The sequence below is a fragment of the Hordeum vulgare genome, chromosome 4H (assembly GCF_904849725.1).
Source record: "Hordeum vulgare subsp. vulgare chromosome 4H, MorexV3_pseudomolecules_assembly, whole genome shotgun sequence".
Lineage (NCBI taxonomy): Eukaryota > Viridiplantae > Streptophyta > Magnoliopsida > Poales > Poaceae > Hordeum > Hordeum vulgare.
Window position 1 is genome coordinate 602,416,432 of NC_058521.1, and position 13,100 is coordinate 602,429,531.

At 40.7% G+C, this 13,100-nt stretch overlaps 1 protein-coding gene across 1 annotated transcript; it reads right to left on the reverse strand.

Moving 5' to 3' along the window:
- Window positions 1-421: 421 nt before the first annotated feature.
- Window positions 422-1,134, reverse strand: LOC123447509 (cortical cell-delineating protein-like). The gene has a single exon (XM_045124116.1). It carries the CDS (start codon window positions 1,099-1,101, stop codon window positions 718-720), a length of 384 nt encoding a protein of 127 aa, XP_044980051.1. The 5' UTR covers window positions 1,102-1,134; the 3' UTR covers window positions 422-717.
- Window positions 1,135-13,100: the final 11,966 nt, after the last annotated feature.

Below are 13,100 nucleotides of genomic sequence, written 5' to 3' on the forward strand. Positions count from 1 at the left end.
TCATGGTGCGGGTAACTTTCTTCCCCAAACCTTCGTTGAAATGCCTATAGATAACTTCGTCTTTGTGCTCGCAATGACTTCTATGCAAAGAAAATGTCACTCTAAGCATTTGGACTATGCTTCGAGAAGCTTCTGGGTCCATAACTGCATGTAAGGATGAGATGAACAGGCCGATACAAAGATCGCTGTTGCATTGTCCCGCATTAAAGCTCCCTTGCCATGGATCTGCTTGTCGTTGGTGATAAAGCTCTCGTCGATACTAAATTGATCCATCCTTGATCCGATTTATTTTTGTTTCTTTTGCTACGTTCCATACAAAACTTAGGGTTGATCTAGGTGCATGTATCTGTGTGAGGACGCGGCAGAATATATTGACACACAGCTCGAGTTAACACAACTTCCACAGATTTGAGATGATACGTACAAAGCTAGGGGCATATAGCCGGCACAGTATTTCAGATTACGATACAAACCCCCTTTTAGGTGGGTCATTTATTTGGACACCACAACTTGACACACTTTCACAGACTTACGTACGTACCAAGTAATCACTGCATGCATGCAGAATGCTAATGCATGACAGGGAACTTAGGCATGCAGGAGATGACATATAGAGATGAACTGGAACACAAACTGCAGAAGTAGTACTGTATATAGGATGCCGTGCATGGCATGTGTACGTTCAGGATGCCGTGCTTGGACGAGTACGTCCATCGATCAGACCGGGCAGGTGAAGCCGGGCGGGCAGGTCTTGTCGCACTGGTTGAGGAGGAGCACGAGGTCGACGGGGACGTTGAGCTTGATGACGCCGAGGACCTTGGCCCTGATGGCGGTGCAGACGCAAACAGCGGCGTCCAGGTCGGTCAGCCCGGCCAGCAGCGGGCAGCACCGCTCGTTGGCCGGCACACCGAGCCTGAGCTTCAGCAGGCTCAGCACGTTAGCACACACGCCCAGCTTCAGCGTGTCGATCGGACACGAGCCGCCCTTGGTCGGTCGAGGCGGTGGCGGGGTTGGGCAGTGGTGTCCACAGCCACCGTTCACGGCGGTGACCATCAGGTTCACGCCGAGGAACAGGAGGACGAGCTTGGTCGATGGCGCCATTGCGAAAGCTCTGATCGAGAGGAAGCAAGGCTTTGTAGGTGTTGTGCGTTTGGGCTGTGTGGAGGGTGGTATTTATAGCCCGGTTGCACATGCAAGTGTGTTGTTGCCATGATCAATTTTTCCAAGTTTGATTCCAGCTAAAATCCATCGTCTACGTAGCGTGCTATCCAACAAAATGTATAGAGCGAGATATACGCGCGCCCGGCGACTTTCAATACTTGATAGTAGTGGCTGGAATGCGCTCAAGATATGCTGTGTGACGACTTTCATGCCATGCCCATGCATTGATGCATGATGTAGTTGTTACTTACTCCCTTCCTTTCTAAATATAGTTTATTTTAACGATTTTACTATTGAACTACATACACAGGTATATAGACAAGATTTTGAATGTCGATTTATTTATTTTGTTTTATATGTAGTTTTCTATTAAAATATCTAAAAAAATTATATTTAAAAACGGAGGGACTAGTTTGATACACGTATATCAGCTGCATATTCCCCTTCCAAAAAAAAGTTGCATATTAATTGGAGAGCAGGAGAAGTCAGCTATAGATGTTCCATAGCTAGCTTTAGCTTACACTACATGCATGGTGGTTGGTGTGGACACGTATCCACGCATTTGTTTTTATGGAAAAATGTTGAACATGTATTGAAATTCTGAATAAACGTTCATCATTTATTTTATATTTTTCTATGTGTATATCTAAAAAAAGCTCATTGTGTATACAAAACTGTTCAATGTGTAGTTAAAAAAAAGGACAACTGTATTTCAGAAAACTAATAAGAAAATTACACCAGCGTGGAATCTTCCCAAAACTGGTCAAAACCGATAAAATGTTCTAAGAACCTGTCTATAGAAGCTTTAAAAAACTGCAAACCATTTTTGACATAACCTTTAGCGGGAACATTAACATAATTATTGGGCCGGTCCACCATAGGTGTGCATAAGTTATGTCATAGAATAAGCGAAATCATTAGTTGAGGAGTAGGGTCTAGATGTGCAATACATAGAGCATATCTAGATGTATTTTAGCAACATTGTAAGGCCTAACCTCAAGCCGGGACCAAATGTGCTCCACTCTGTTTTTTCTTTTTTTTTTGACCCGAAAAGGTAGATTTTTTTTTATTTTTTTTCAAATTTTATTTTTGAATATTCTTTATGTTTTATTCCAAATTTCTAATCTTTGAATTATTTGACAATTTAATCTCTAATCACTCATCCTCACTGCTCTAGCGTGGATCACTCATTTCAAATCGTCTAACTTCCCGGCCGATCACCCATCCTTTCACTACTTCAGCCCGAGCACGCTTAACTTTCTGGTTCTATCGTCCCTAGTTGCCAAGTGTGCACTTGTTGTTTTCCTGACAATACTAAGCTATCAATCCTAAACAACTTGGGTCTTGATGTCATGTCACATGATTTAATTTTTTTAATTACATTATGAAAATAAACTTAATAAGTAACAATAATAGTGAATTTCAATGAAAACAACCTAATATTTTTAAATAAAATTATTTTTCTTTTTTTGGAAAAAAACTTCTTTTTGAAGTAACTTTTTTTCCATTTGGAATTTTGAGCATGTGAGAAAACTTCACCGGGCAAGCCCGGGTGAAATCGAGTACCAATTTTTTCTAGTTTTTTTTATATATTAATTTTTTTTGGACGTCATATGCAACAGTTATGGCCGTTTATTTTTTTTCCTTTTTTTGCAAAAACGGTCAAAATTCATATCTCAAAATTTCTATACCGACTAGACACTAAAACCTAACAACATCTCAAAGGATTTTATTTTTTGAAGATTTTATCATTTTTGTTTATTTTTTGAAGATTTTATCATTTTTTTTTATTTTCTACAAAACTCAAAGTATTAAGGTTTCAGACGAAAACCCATCTGCTACAAAGGCATTTTTTTAAAAATTAATTGAACTGTAGATTTTTTTTGTGCATTAAATATGCACCATACTACAACATGTTAAAATCTACGGAAAAACTAACTAAAAATAATAAAAACAATAATTAAATGACTAAAACAACTATATAAGCAAAACAATATTTCTTTAATTAAAATCCTAATTTAAATTATTCTAAAAATAACCAAATATTACTGTGACAACAATCTAACACATGAGTGGGAGCAAAAAGAATTAAATTAAAAACTATTTGTAAACTCAAGTTATTCAAAAACTGGGTTTGAAGCAAATTTAAACAAATTCAAATTTAAACCATTCAAATTTGAAAACTAATGGCACAAACAGAAACTAGACAAAATTTGGAATCTAATGCAAAAAGAATCAATCAAAAACATCAAATATCCTAAAAGATATAAGCAATTTAAAACAGAAACTACAAACAAGAATTTAAAAACAGAAAAAAAAATCTGAACACCTTTAGTCCCGGTTCGTGTCTGTCTACCCTTTAGTCCCGGTTCAAGACACCAACCGGGACTAAATCCTCCAAACCCTTTAGTCCCGGTTCGAGACACGAACCGGGACTAAAGGTCCAAGACACGAACCGGGACTAAATCCTCCAAACCCTTTAGTCCCGGTTCGAGACACAAACCGGGACTAAAGGCTCCTTACGGGCCGGGACCAAAGCCTCGTGCGATTTGGGGCGACGTGGCCGGGCCTTTAGTCCAGGCCAAAGGCCCTTTTTCTACTAGTGTCACTCCCTTATGACACTTGTCCCAAGCTAAGAGTTTTCCCTTTTTTTCATATATTATTTTATTCAAAACGTTTCATCTCTCAACCCGATTGTCCAAATTTCAAACTATTTTCACGATTGGATTCCTTGCGTCGAGATCTTCAAATCTAGCTCCCGTGTTGATAGGTTTCGACGAAAAAAACGAACGAGAAGCACGGTTTTTTTATTACAAGAGAGGCAAAAATTAAACGTATCTCTAGCGTAAGAAAATTTGTGCCTGCACGTGAAGTAAACGCATGCCTCTCACAGATGGAAAAAATATGTCTTCCACCTTTCCAAGAGGCACAGCCGTGCCACTCACGAAAGTAAATCCGTGCCTCTACGAGAAGTAAATTTGTAATACTCATGGTAGGAAAAAAAAAGTAAACACAGTTTTTTTTTCCTTTACAAGAGGCACGACCATACCTTTCACGGGGACAAATCCGTGCCTCTACGAGAACTAAATTCATGCCTCTCATGGTAGGAAAAAAGTGCATTCTTTTTGTATTTTGCAAGAGGCATGGCCCGGAAGCAAATCCATGCACATACGAGAAGTAAATTAGAGGCTCTTGTGGTAGGTAAAAAAAGGTAGGACAAAAATGAAAATGTATTTTTTCCGTTGTTCGAGAGGCACGACCATACCTTTCGCGAAAGCAAATCCGTGTCTCCACCTCTCTTGCGGAAGAAAAAAATACAGAAAACATGTTTTTCCAGATCAAAAATATTTTTTCTTCGACATTGTTGGAAGGCTGAGGCCTCGTGCCCAAGCGTACACTACAGAGAATGACCGCCCATTTAATGCGAGGTGGAAAAACGCTCGCCTAGAGCGCTATAACCAGCAAAGCGACGATTTTTGCTGTCCCGTTACGTTCAGTTTTTAATTTTTTATTTCTATTTTGTTCTCTTTTGTTTTTATTTTATTTTTTACTTTCATTCGTACAGTGTTCATCAGTTTGACAAAGGTCAATCATGTATCTCAAAAATGTTAACACACGTACAAAAAATGTTTAACACATATACAACAAATATTTTAAAACATATTCGAAAAGTATTCCGCCACATATCTATTAAAACTTTCATGTATTTAAAAAAGTTAGATGAGCATATAAATGTTCCAGAGATGTACAAAAAATGTATAACATGTATGAGAAAAACGTAGACACCTAAAGCATATATTTTCGAAAATGTTAATTAAGTATCTAATATTTTTTAACCACATGCCTAAAAAAGTTCCTGGTATATGAAAAAAATTAAAAGGTATACAGAATGAAGTAGGCATCAAAATATGTTCATCATGTATTTTGAAAATATTAAAAATATATAAAAGTGTTTTATATGTACACTAAAAATGTACATTGCATACAAAAATAAAAAATGTGTCAAAGCCTTATATTTGAAAACCCGGTGGAAATGGATGAGGACAATAAAAACCGATGCAAAAACATTATAAAAATCGTCAAAATCCAAAAAAGAAGAGAAATTGACAAAAAAAATGAAGGAAACAGAAGAACCTGAAAACAAGAAAGAAACAAATAAAACCAATGAGAAAAGAACCGTAACAACAGCAAAGGAACAAATCGATCGAACTACCTACCCAAAAAAGGCCAAACGTATGTGCGCTAAAAAAAAGCGCAGACCTATGCTATTTTCGCAATAGTGAGTAATCCAGACCAATGGTCTGTTAACTCTTTATAAAGATGCAGCACCCACCGTGAGTAATTCTGATTTGTACTTAAAGCTGCAGATCATAAATTTCTCCCGTGCATGTTCGAACGTGTCCCGGGACATCCGACACCCTCCCTTCCCCCCCCCCCCCCCCCCCCCTCTCCTAATACTGAAAATAATCAAAGACAAATACCAATGCATATCAATAACTCCAAGATAAACATTTCAATGCAACTATAATTCAAATATAAATATTTAAACTCAAACATAAGGTTTTAAAATAAAATAGTTTAAATTATAATTCAATTTATTCTGACATATTGTTCAAGTGAACATATGAAACACCCACAAGTGCTCAATCTGATCATTATGAAGTTGTGTACGAGTTTCTTGATTGCAGATTTGATGATACATTTCGAGAAATTCCTTAAATGATCACCGGATTCGGTTGTGGAAGTTGGATAGCTAAGGTCACCCATCTATTGAACATCCTGACCATGGCGATCTGCCTAAGTCTCACACTGCACAATCATGTTATGCATGCACACAAAAGTGGTCATCACCTTCCACAATATTATGATCCTACTATTTAGCAGGAACACGAGCAATTGCAAAATAAACATGGAGCACTCCAAACGTCGTCTCCCCGTCATTTCTAGCACCTTCATGTCTTGTACCAAAGTGGATTTTTTTTTTGTTTCTATCGGATCAGAGATGGTCTTGACAAAGGTTCCCATGGAGGACAGATACCATCACAAAGATATAATCCCATCTTGTACTCATGCCCATTGATGATATGGTTCCATATGCATGAGCTTTGCCCACACACCAACCTTGCAAACAATGGAGTCAGCTCCAACACGTTGATGTCATTGTGACTTGTGAGAGCCTGGCATGTCAAAGAAAGAGTGCCAAATCCTCAGGTCTTCTGATGCAAATGCTTCAATAATGATTGTGGGATTTTTATGATGGCTGTAGTATTTCCCTTGTTGATTATATGGGCAATTCATCCATTTTCAGGGCAGGCAATCTTGGTATCTGATAATACCTGAAAACCCTCTTGATTCTGACCCTTGTTGTGTCTTCGACATTTGGTTCTCTCTCAAGTACTCAAATCTAACACAGTAGCAAATCTAACCATGACTTGTACTCAAATCTAACACAGTAGCAAATCTAACCATGACTTTTAGGAATGTGCTCTCAGATATCTAGAGGTATTCATTTCATACATATACTACTCCCTCCGTTCCTAAATATAAGTCTTTTTAGAGATTTCACTAGTGGACTACATACGGATGTATATAGACATACTTTAGAGTATAGATTCAATCATTTTGTTCCGTATGTAGACCCTTAGTGAAATCGCTTAAAAGACTTATATTTAGGAACGGAGGAAGTATATAGGAAGGTGCTCTCAGATATCTAGAGGTGCATTATTTTCTCTAGCACATAGATACATATAGTAAGGCGCATGCAACGGACAGGTGTAGGTGGATTGGCAAGGAATTTTGCACTGGTTGAGGAGGGCCACAACGTCGACGTGGATGAGGCCGAGGACGATCGACGATCACGTTGCAGAGGCACGCGGCAGCGTCCAGGCCGGCCAACCCGCCCAGCAGCTGGCAGCACGGGTCGTTCGGCGACATGCCGAGGCTGACAATCGGCACGCTCAGCAAGCTCACACACACTCCCAGATCCGGGCACGAGCCGCCGCTGGTTGATGGTTGTGGTGGTGCATGGTGGCGACGGCGGCGGGCACGAAGGAGGTGGAGGCGACGTCCGTGAGGTCTCGCAGTTGTATCCGCAATCGAGCACGGTGGAGACCATCAGTGTCATGGCAAGGAGGAGGACGACGAGCTTGGACGAGGGCGCCATTGCCAGAGGAAGCTAGTTAGATCCAATGTATTTTTTGCTTTTCCACATGTGCATATTTTTTCCAGTATCCAATGTATTTTTTAACACATATATGTATATTTTTTGATGAACTTCCAATATTTTTCAACACATTATGTACATTTTAAAAGTACACCTTACAAAAAAAATACATGGTAATATTTTTCTAAATAAATATTTTATATTTTATAAATAACAATAAACATTTTATAAAATTGATATTTTTTTTTGAGGTATAAATAACAATAAACGTTGAATGTTTGGCGCTAGGATTATGCTCCTACAAATTTATAAAATGCATGTTCGGGATTGTGGTATTGCCAGAATTCCGGTGTGCCAAACGGGCCTAGGGTTTAAAATAGACCAGGATTAAAAGTTCGAAGTGCCAATTTCAGGGATTTAAAGTTTAGGATTTGATTTAGCTTTCGTCTATAACTTTAAGGTTTGTTTTGGACTTCTTCCAAACTTTTAAACCATAAAGCACATGTACCCTCATCGATCGAGATGTTCTGACCCTGGCTGCTAGCTCGGTGGAATATAATTCGATACTATTTTTTGGGAGAACACATGGCCATGCGCTACTTGCTACTTGTGCAGTACTATAGATACCTAGACAGTAGACACGTACAGTACTATAGATAGTACACGTATGTATGCATGTAATTCAGGAGCAGGCCAAGTCAACTATGTAATCCGGGGCTACCTATTTTATACGTGATTTCGCATGGTTTTATTTTAATTTGTATCTACCCTCATGCACACAAGTTGTCTACTAGGAGGCCAGGTAGGTGGATTGGTGCCGCATTTGGTGGATGGTGGTGTCTATCCTACAATATGCTGATGATATTATCTTGTTTATGGAATATGATGTAGCAAAAGCCAGGAATATGAAGCTTATACTCTGCCTCTTCGAACAATTGTCAGACTTAAAAACAATTTTCATAAAAGTGAGTTGTTTTGTTTTGGGAAAGCCAAAAATGAACAAAACACTTACAAACAATTGTTCGACTGTGAACTGGGAAGCCTACCGTTCAGTTATTTAGGCATACCTATTCACCATCGCAAGCTTTCCAATAGTGAGTGGAAAAGCATCGAGGATCGATTTCAGAAAAAACTAAGCTGCTGGAAGGGCAAGCTCCTCTCATATGGAGGAAGATTAATTCTAATAAATTCGGTACTTACGAGTATGCCGATGTTCCTTCTATCCTTCTTTGAGGTGCCCGTAGGGGTACGCAAAAGATTGGATTTTTATCGGTCTACATTTTTTGGCAAAGTGATGATGACAGGAAGAAATATAGATTGACTAAATGGAATATTATTTGTAGGCCCAAAGACCAAGGAGGTCTGGGAATTGAGAATTTAGAGGTAAAGAATAGATGCCTGCTAAGTAAGTGGTTGTTTAGACTTTCGGTAGAGACAGAAGGCATGTGGGTACAAATTTTGCGTAACAAGTACCTCCATTCTAAAACCTTATCCTAGATAAAAGTCAGACCCAATGATTCATCATTCTGGAAGGGATTGATGAGAGTAAGGTCAACCTTCTTCCATAGAACCAAATTTATTATTGGTAACGGTGAGGGTACGAGATTCTAGGAGGATTCATGGATGGGGGAGATGCCTCTCGCCGTTCAATATCTAGCTCTCTATAATATTGTGCAATGCAAGGAGGCGTACGTAGCCACAATACTTCAGTCAAATCCTTTAACTATCCAATTCAGACGGTCATTGATAGGCCATCGTTGGGCGGATTGGCTACACCTTGTCAGGAGGCTCATTAATATCCAGTTATCAAAGGAACCTGATAGGGTGCATTGGAAGCTTACAAATAACAGAATATTTATGATCAAATCGATGTATCTGAATCTTATTGACACGACTAATATTCCAAAATCCATTAATATTTGGAGAGTCAAGGTACCCTTAAGGATCAAGGTCTTCATGTGGTTTGTGCATAAGAAGGTGATTCTAATTAATGATAATTTGGCTAAACGTAATTGGGGGGAGTACTCGATGTAGCTTTTGTGATAACGAAGAGAACATTACACACCTCTTTCTCCAATGTCCACTTGCGAGAGTTATTTGGCAGACAGTGCGTATAGCCTTTAACATTGTACCTCCGGATAACATTGACATGTTATTTGGAACGTGGCTAGATGAAGTTGATATGATTGTTGCTGGACACATTCGTATTGGAGTTTGTCCACTTCTTTGTGCTATATGGAACTATAGGAATGACGTGGTTTTTGACAGACATAGGAATATACATTTTTTACAGGTACTTCACAGAGCTGCAGCATTGATCCGTATATGGCCATTACTCACTTCTGCGGAAACCAGGGAGCCTTTGGTTACTGGGTCTATCCGATGGGGGATGATAGCGCGGGATATCTTGAACCGGTCTGGATGGCGGTCCAGTAATAGGATAGATGGTTATACATCTAGGTTTGTTTTGCCGGTTTTAGCACTTTTTGCTTTATTTTTACTTCTATACTGCTATGTCGAAGACTATGTTGAATCGAGATCCGTTTGTTTATTTTAATAAAAAGGTCGTATGCATCATGCTGATGCAGAGGCCGGAGGTAACCCTCCTTTTCTAAAAAACACAAGTTGTCTACCTAAGCCAGTGGTTCTCGTAGTAGACCAATTAATATGTGCAATAGCACGGCCAGTGCCTCTCCCTACTTGATCATAGCACACTACGATTTGCTATGATCTCATTTGGATTCACCCTCATGCACAGTGGCGGAGACATGCCTACGGTAGTTGGGGCTCTAGCCCTAGGCCTAGAAACAATAACCTTTGTAATTTCCAACACAATGGCCCTTTGACTATGGAAAATATTACCTCCATTTCAGATTAGTTGTCTTAGATTTGTCGATATGAATGTATTTCTATCTTAACAAATCTGAGTCAACTAACTCGAGATGGAGGGAGTATCTATATGATACAGGATATAAGCACATTGTTAGTTAGACAACTTTAACAGACTTTTATTCCACGGACATATGCATCTCAACAACACAACAAGACACCCCTTTTACGATCACGCGCACGTATCTACCTGCTCCCTTTGTATCTAAATACTTGTAGTTAGAGAGAACAGAGGGAGTAGTAATCACTGTTGCATGCGTCCAGGGATCTTAGCGTGCATGACACGAGACTGAAATGTAAGATGAATTATTGGAACGGAAACAAAAACTAACAAAGAGTACGGGTATGATCGGAGGTGCATGCATATATATAAGTGAATGGGTGATCGATCAGCGCCGGCAGGTGTAGGTGGGTGGGCAGGGATTGTTGCACTGGTTGAGGAGGGCGACGACGTCGACGTGGATGAGCCCGTGGAGGACGACCACGTCGCAGAGGCACGCAGCAGCGTCCAGGCCGACCAGCCGGCCCAGCAGCTTGCAGCACGGGTCGTACGGCGACACGCCGAGGCTGACAATCGGCACGCGCAGCAGGCTCACGCACACGCCCAGATCCGGGCACGAGCCGCCGCTGGTTGATGGTGGTGGTGGGGCCGGCGGCGGCGGCGACGGGTATGACGGTGGTGGTGGCGATCGTGGTGGCGGCGGCGGCGGCGGGCACGACGGTGGTGGTGGAGAAGGAGGCGGCGGCGGCGGGCTCGACGGCGGTGGTGGCGGCGGCGGCGAGCTCTGGCAGTTGTATCCGCAACCGTGCACGGTGGCGGTGGCGAGCATCAGTGGCATGGCAACTAGCAGGAGGACGAGCTTGGATGATGGCGCCATTGCAACAGCTTTGGTCGAGGAGCTAGTCGATCAGCTGTTGTGTGTGTGATTGTACTGTATGTTTTTGGGTTGTTTTCGTGCAGTATTTATAGCCGGATTGTACATGATGCAGGACGGTGTGTACGTACGTGTTGATGATGAGATCAGAACACGTATCGAGTTTCACTCTAGCCAACTTAAACAACAAAGCATCTGTACCCTCACGGATGGATGCACTGACTCTGGGTACAGGGTACCCTCATGGCACTAGCTGGAATTCACTGATATTATTTGGGAGCACGCCTTGCCCACGCGCTGCTTGCTCCTACTACACGAATGCAATATTGCGTTTGCTCTTTTTTTTTCTTGAAAAGGAGGTTAAAACCTTCGATCTCAACATCAATCGATGCTTACATTTATCTTTATTAGTTACTCAACAAAAAATTAACAAAAATATACATAAAACTATCCGAAGTCATCACTCGCATTTACAAACTCGATAATGTGAAGTGCTTTTACTTTTCATATTTAAAATTGATGTCGTCGCTTGATCCATTCACAACCGGTACGTATAACAAATGTAAAGCATACATCATATGCACACCTTTTAAAAGCAATTATTGTTATCGAACCGCTGATCCATCCTTAGAAGAGATATGTTTGCTCTTATGATTTTGACTTTATAGTTATAGGCACGGAGGTTCAGAGCCATAGGCTAAAACTCAATTAGGTACTAGAACTAGCAGGCCAAGTCAACTATATGCTCCCGTACGTAGCTAGGCATTGGCTCCTCTCCTCATATGTGGCACAAAATTGGTAGTTGCATCCCCAGATCGGATCGCTAACAATCCGGGACTAGCTACTACTATATATGTGATTTGATTTGGATTTGTCTCGATCGAGCCACACACGTGGACCAATTAGGTAAAACCTATACAGCTCAATCACAAATTGAGGTGCATTGATCGGCTTCGCTACTTCATCCCTACGTCGTTGGTTGACACAAACCAAGCTTTCAAGGCCAGTGCTCTCCGCCGGTCAAAACTTTCTGTCGGTCCAGCGCGGGCCGTCCGATCCGTCAGCTGCACGCGGACCGCACCGTTAGATCTTCAAGCGGTAAACTTCTCGATGCAATAAATTTTGTCCATGATGCAGCGATTTTCGTTCACGGTTGCAACAAAAATATAGTTGTAGCACCAACGTGGTCGTAAAAAAAACGAACCTAATGATGTGTGATAGCAAAACAATATAAGGGTTGTAGCAAAACAATCCGGTAAACTCAGGTTGCAACTCTGACGAACGTGTATGCAACTTTTTTAGTGAACGGTTGCAGCAAAAAAAGATACCGGTTGTAGCAAAAATTAACACGGTTATAGCAAAAAAAAAAAACATCAGTTCTAGCAAAAAATTCGATGAACTGAGGTTACAACCAAACGTATATGCAGCTTTTTTAGTGGATAAATGTAGCAAATTTAAACACCGGTTGTGGTAAATTTAAACGATCATCACAGAAAAAAATGTTGCATGGCCATAAACACGGATCACGCGCGAGACGCATGTGCAACGAGCAACCGGCGCGTTGCTTTCGCCGGCGCACCAAAGGGAAGCGTTTCCCAACTTTCAAGGCAAATTACCGAAGTATCAGTGGGATTTTCATGAACTGACACCCCTTGTTCACGTCAAATGAGGTATATCAGGTCAGCTCAATGTTTAGTATTGCAACACCTCCACTAACTCATGTACCTCTTGTTGTTTCCATGTCTGGTAGCATGCCACCCTCTTCTCTGATTTATCTTGTGCAATAAGATCAACTGCAAGACCGCCCAGGGTGTCTTTCCCTCTATTCCGTGTAGCGGTGACGGCGGATACATCAAACATATTAAGCATGGCTAGAATGATGACCAACCAGCTACGCAACGTGGTGCATGCAGGTGACTGCAGTGATTTTTTTTTTTGATTTTTTAGAGTTTTTTCAACATAAAAGTCAGACTATTTTCTTTTTCTTTTTCAGAAAAGTTTTTTAGGTTTAT

Coding starts and splice junctions, on each gene's coding strand:
- LOC123447509 (XM_045124116.1), bottom strand. CDS start 1,101: ATGGCGCCATCGACCAAGCTCGTCCTCCTGTTCCTCGGCGTGAACCTG.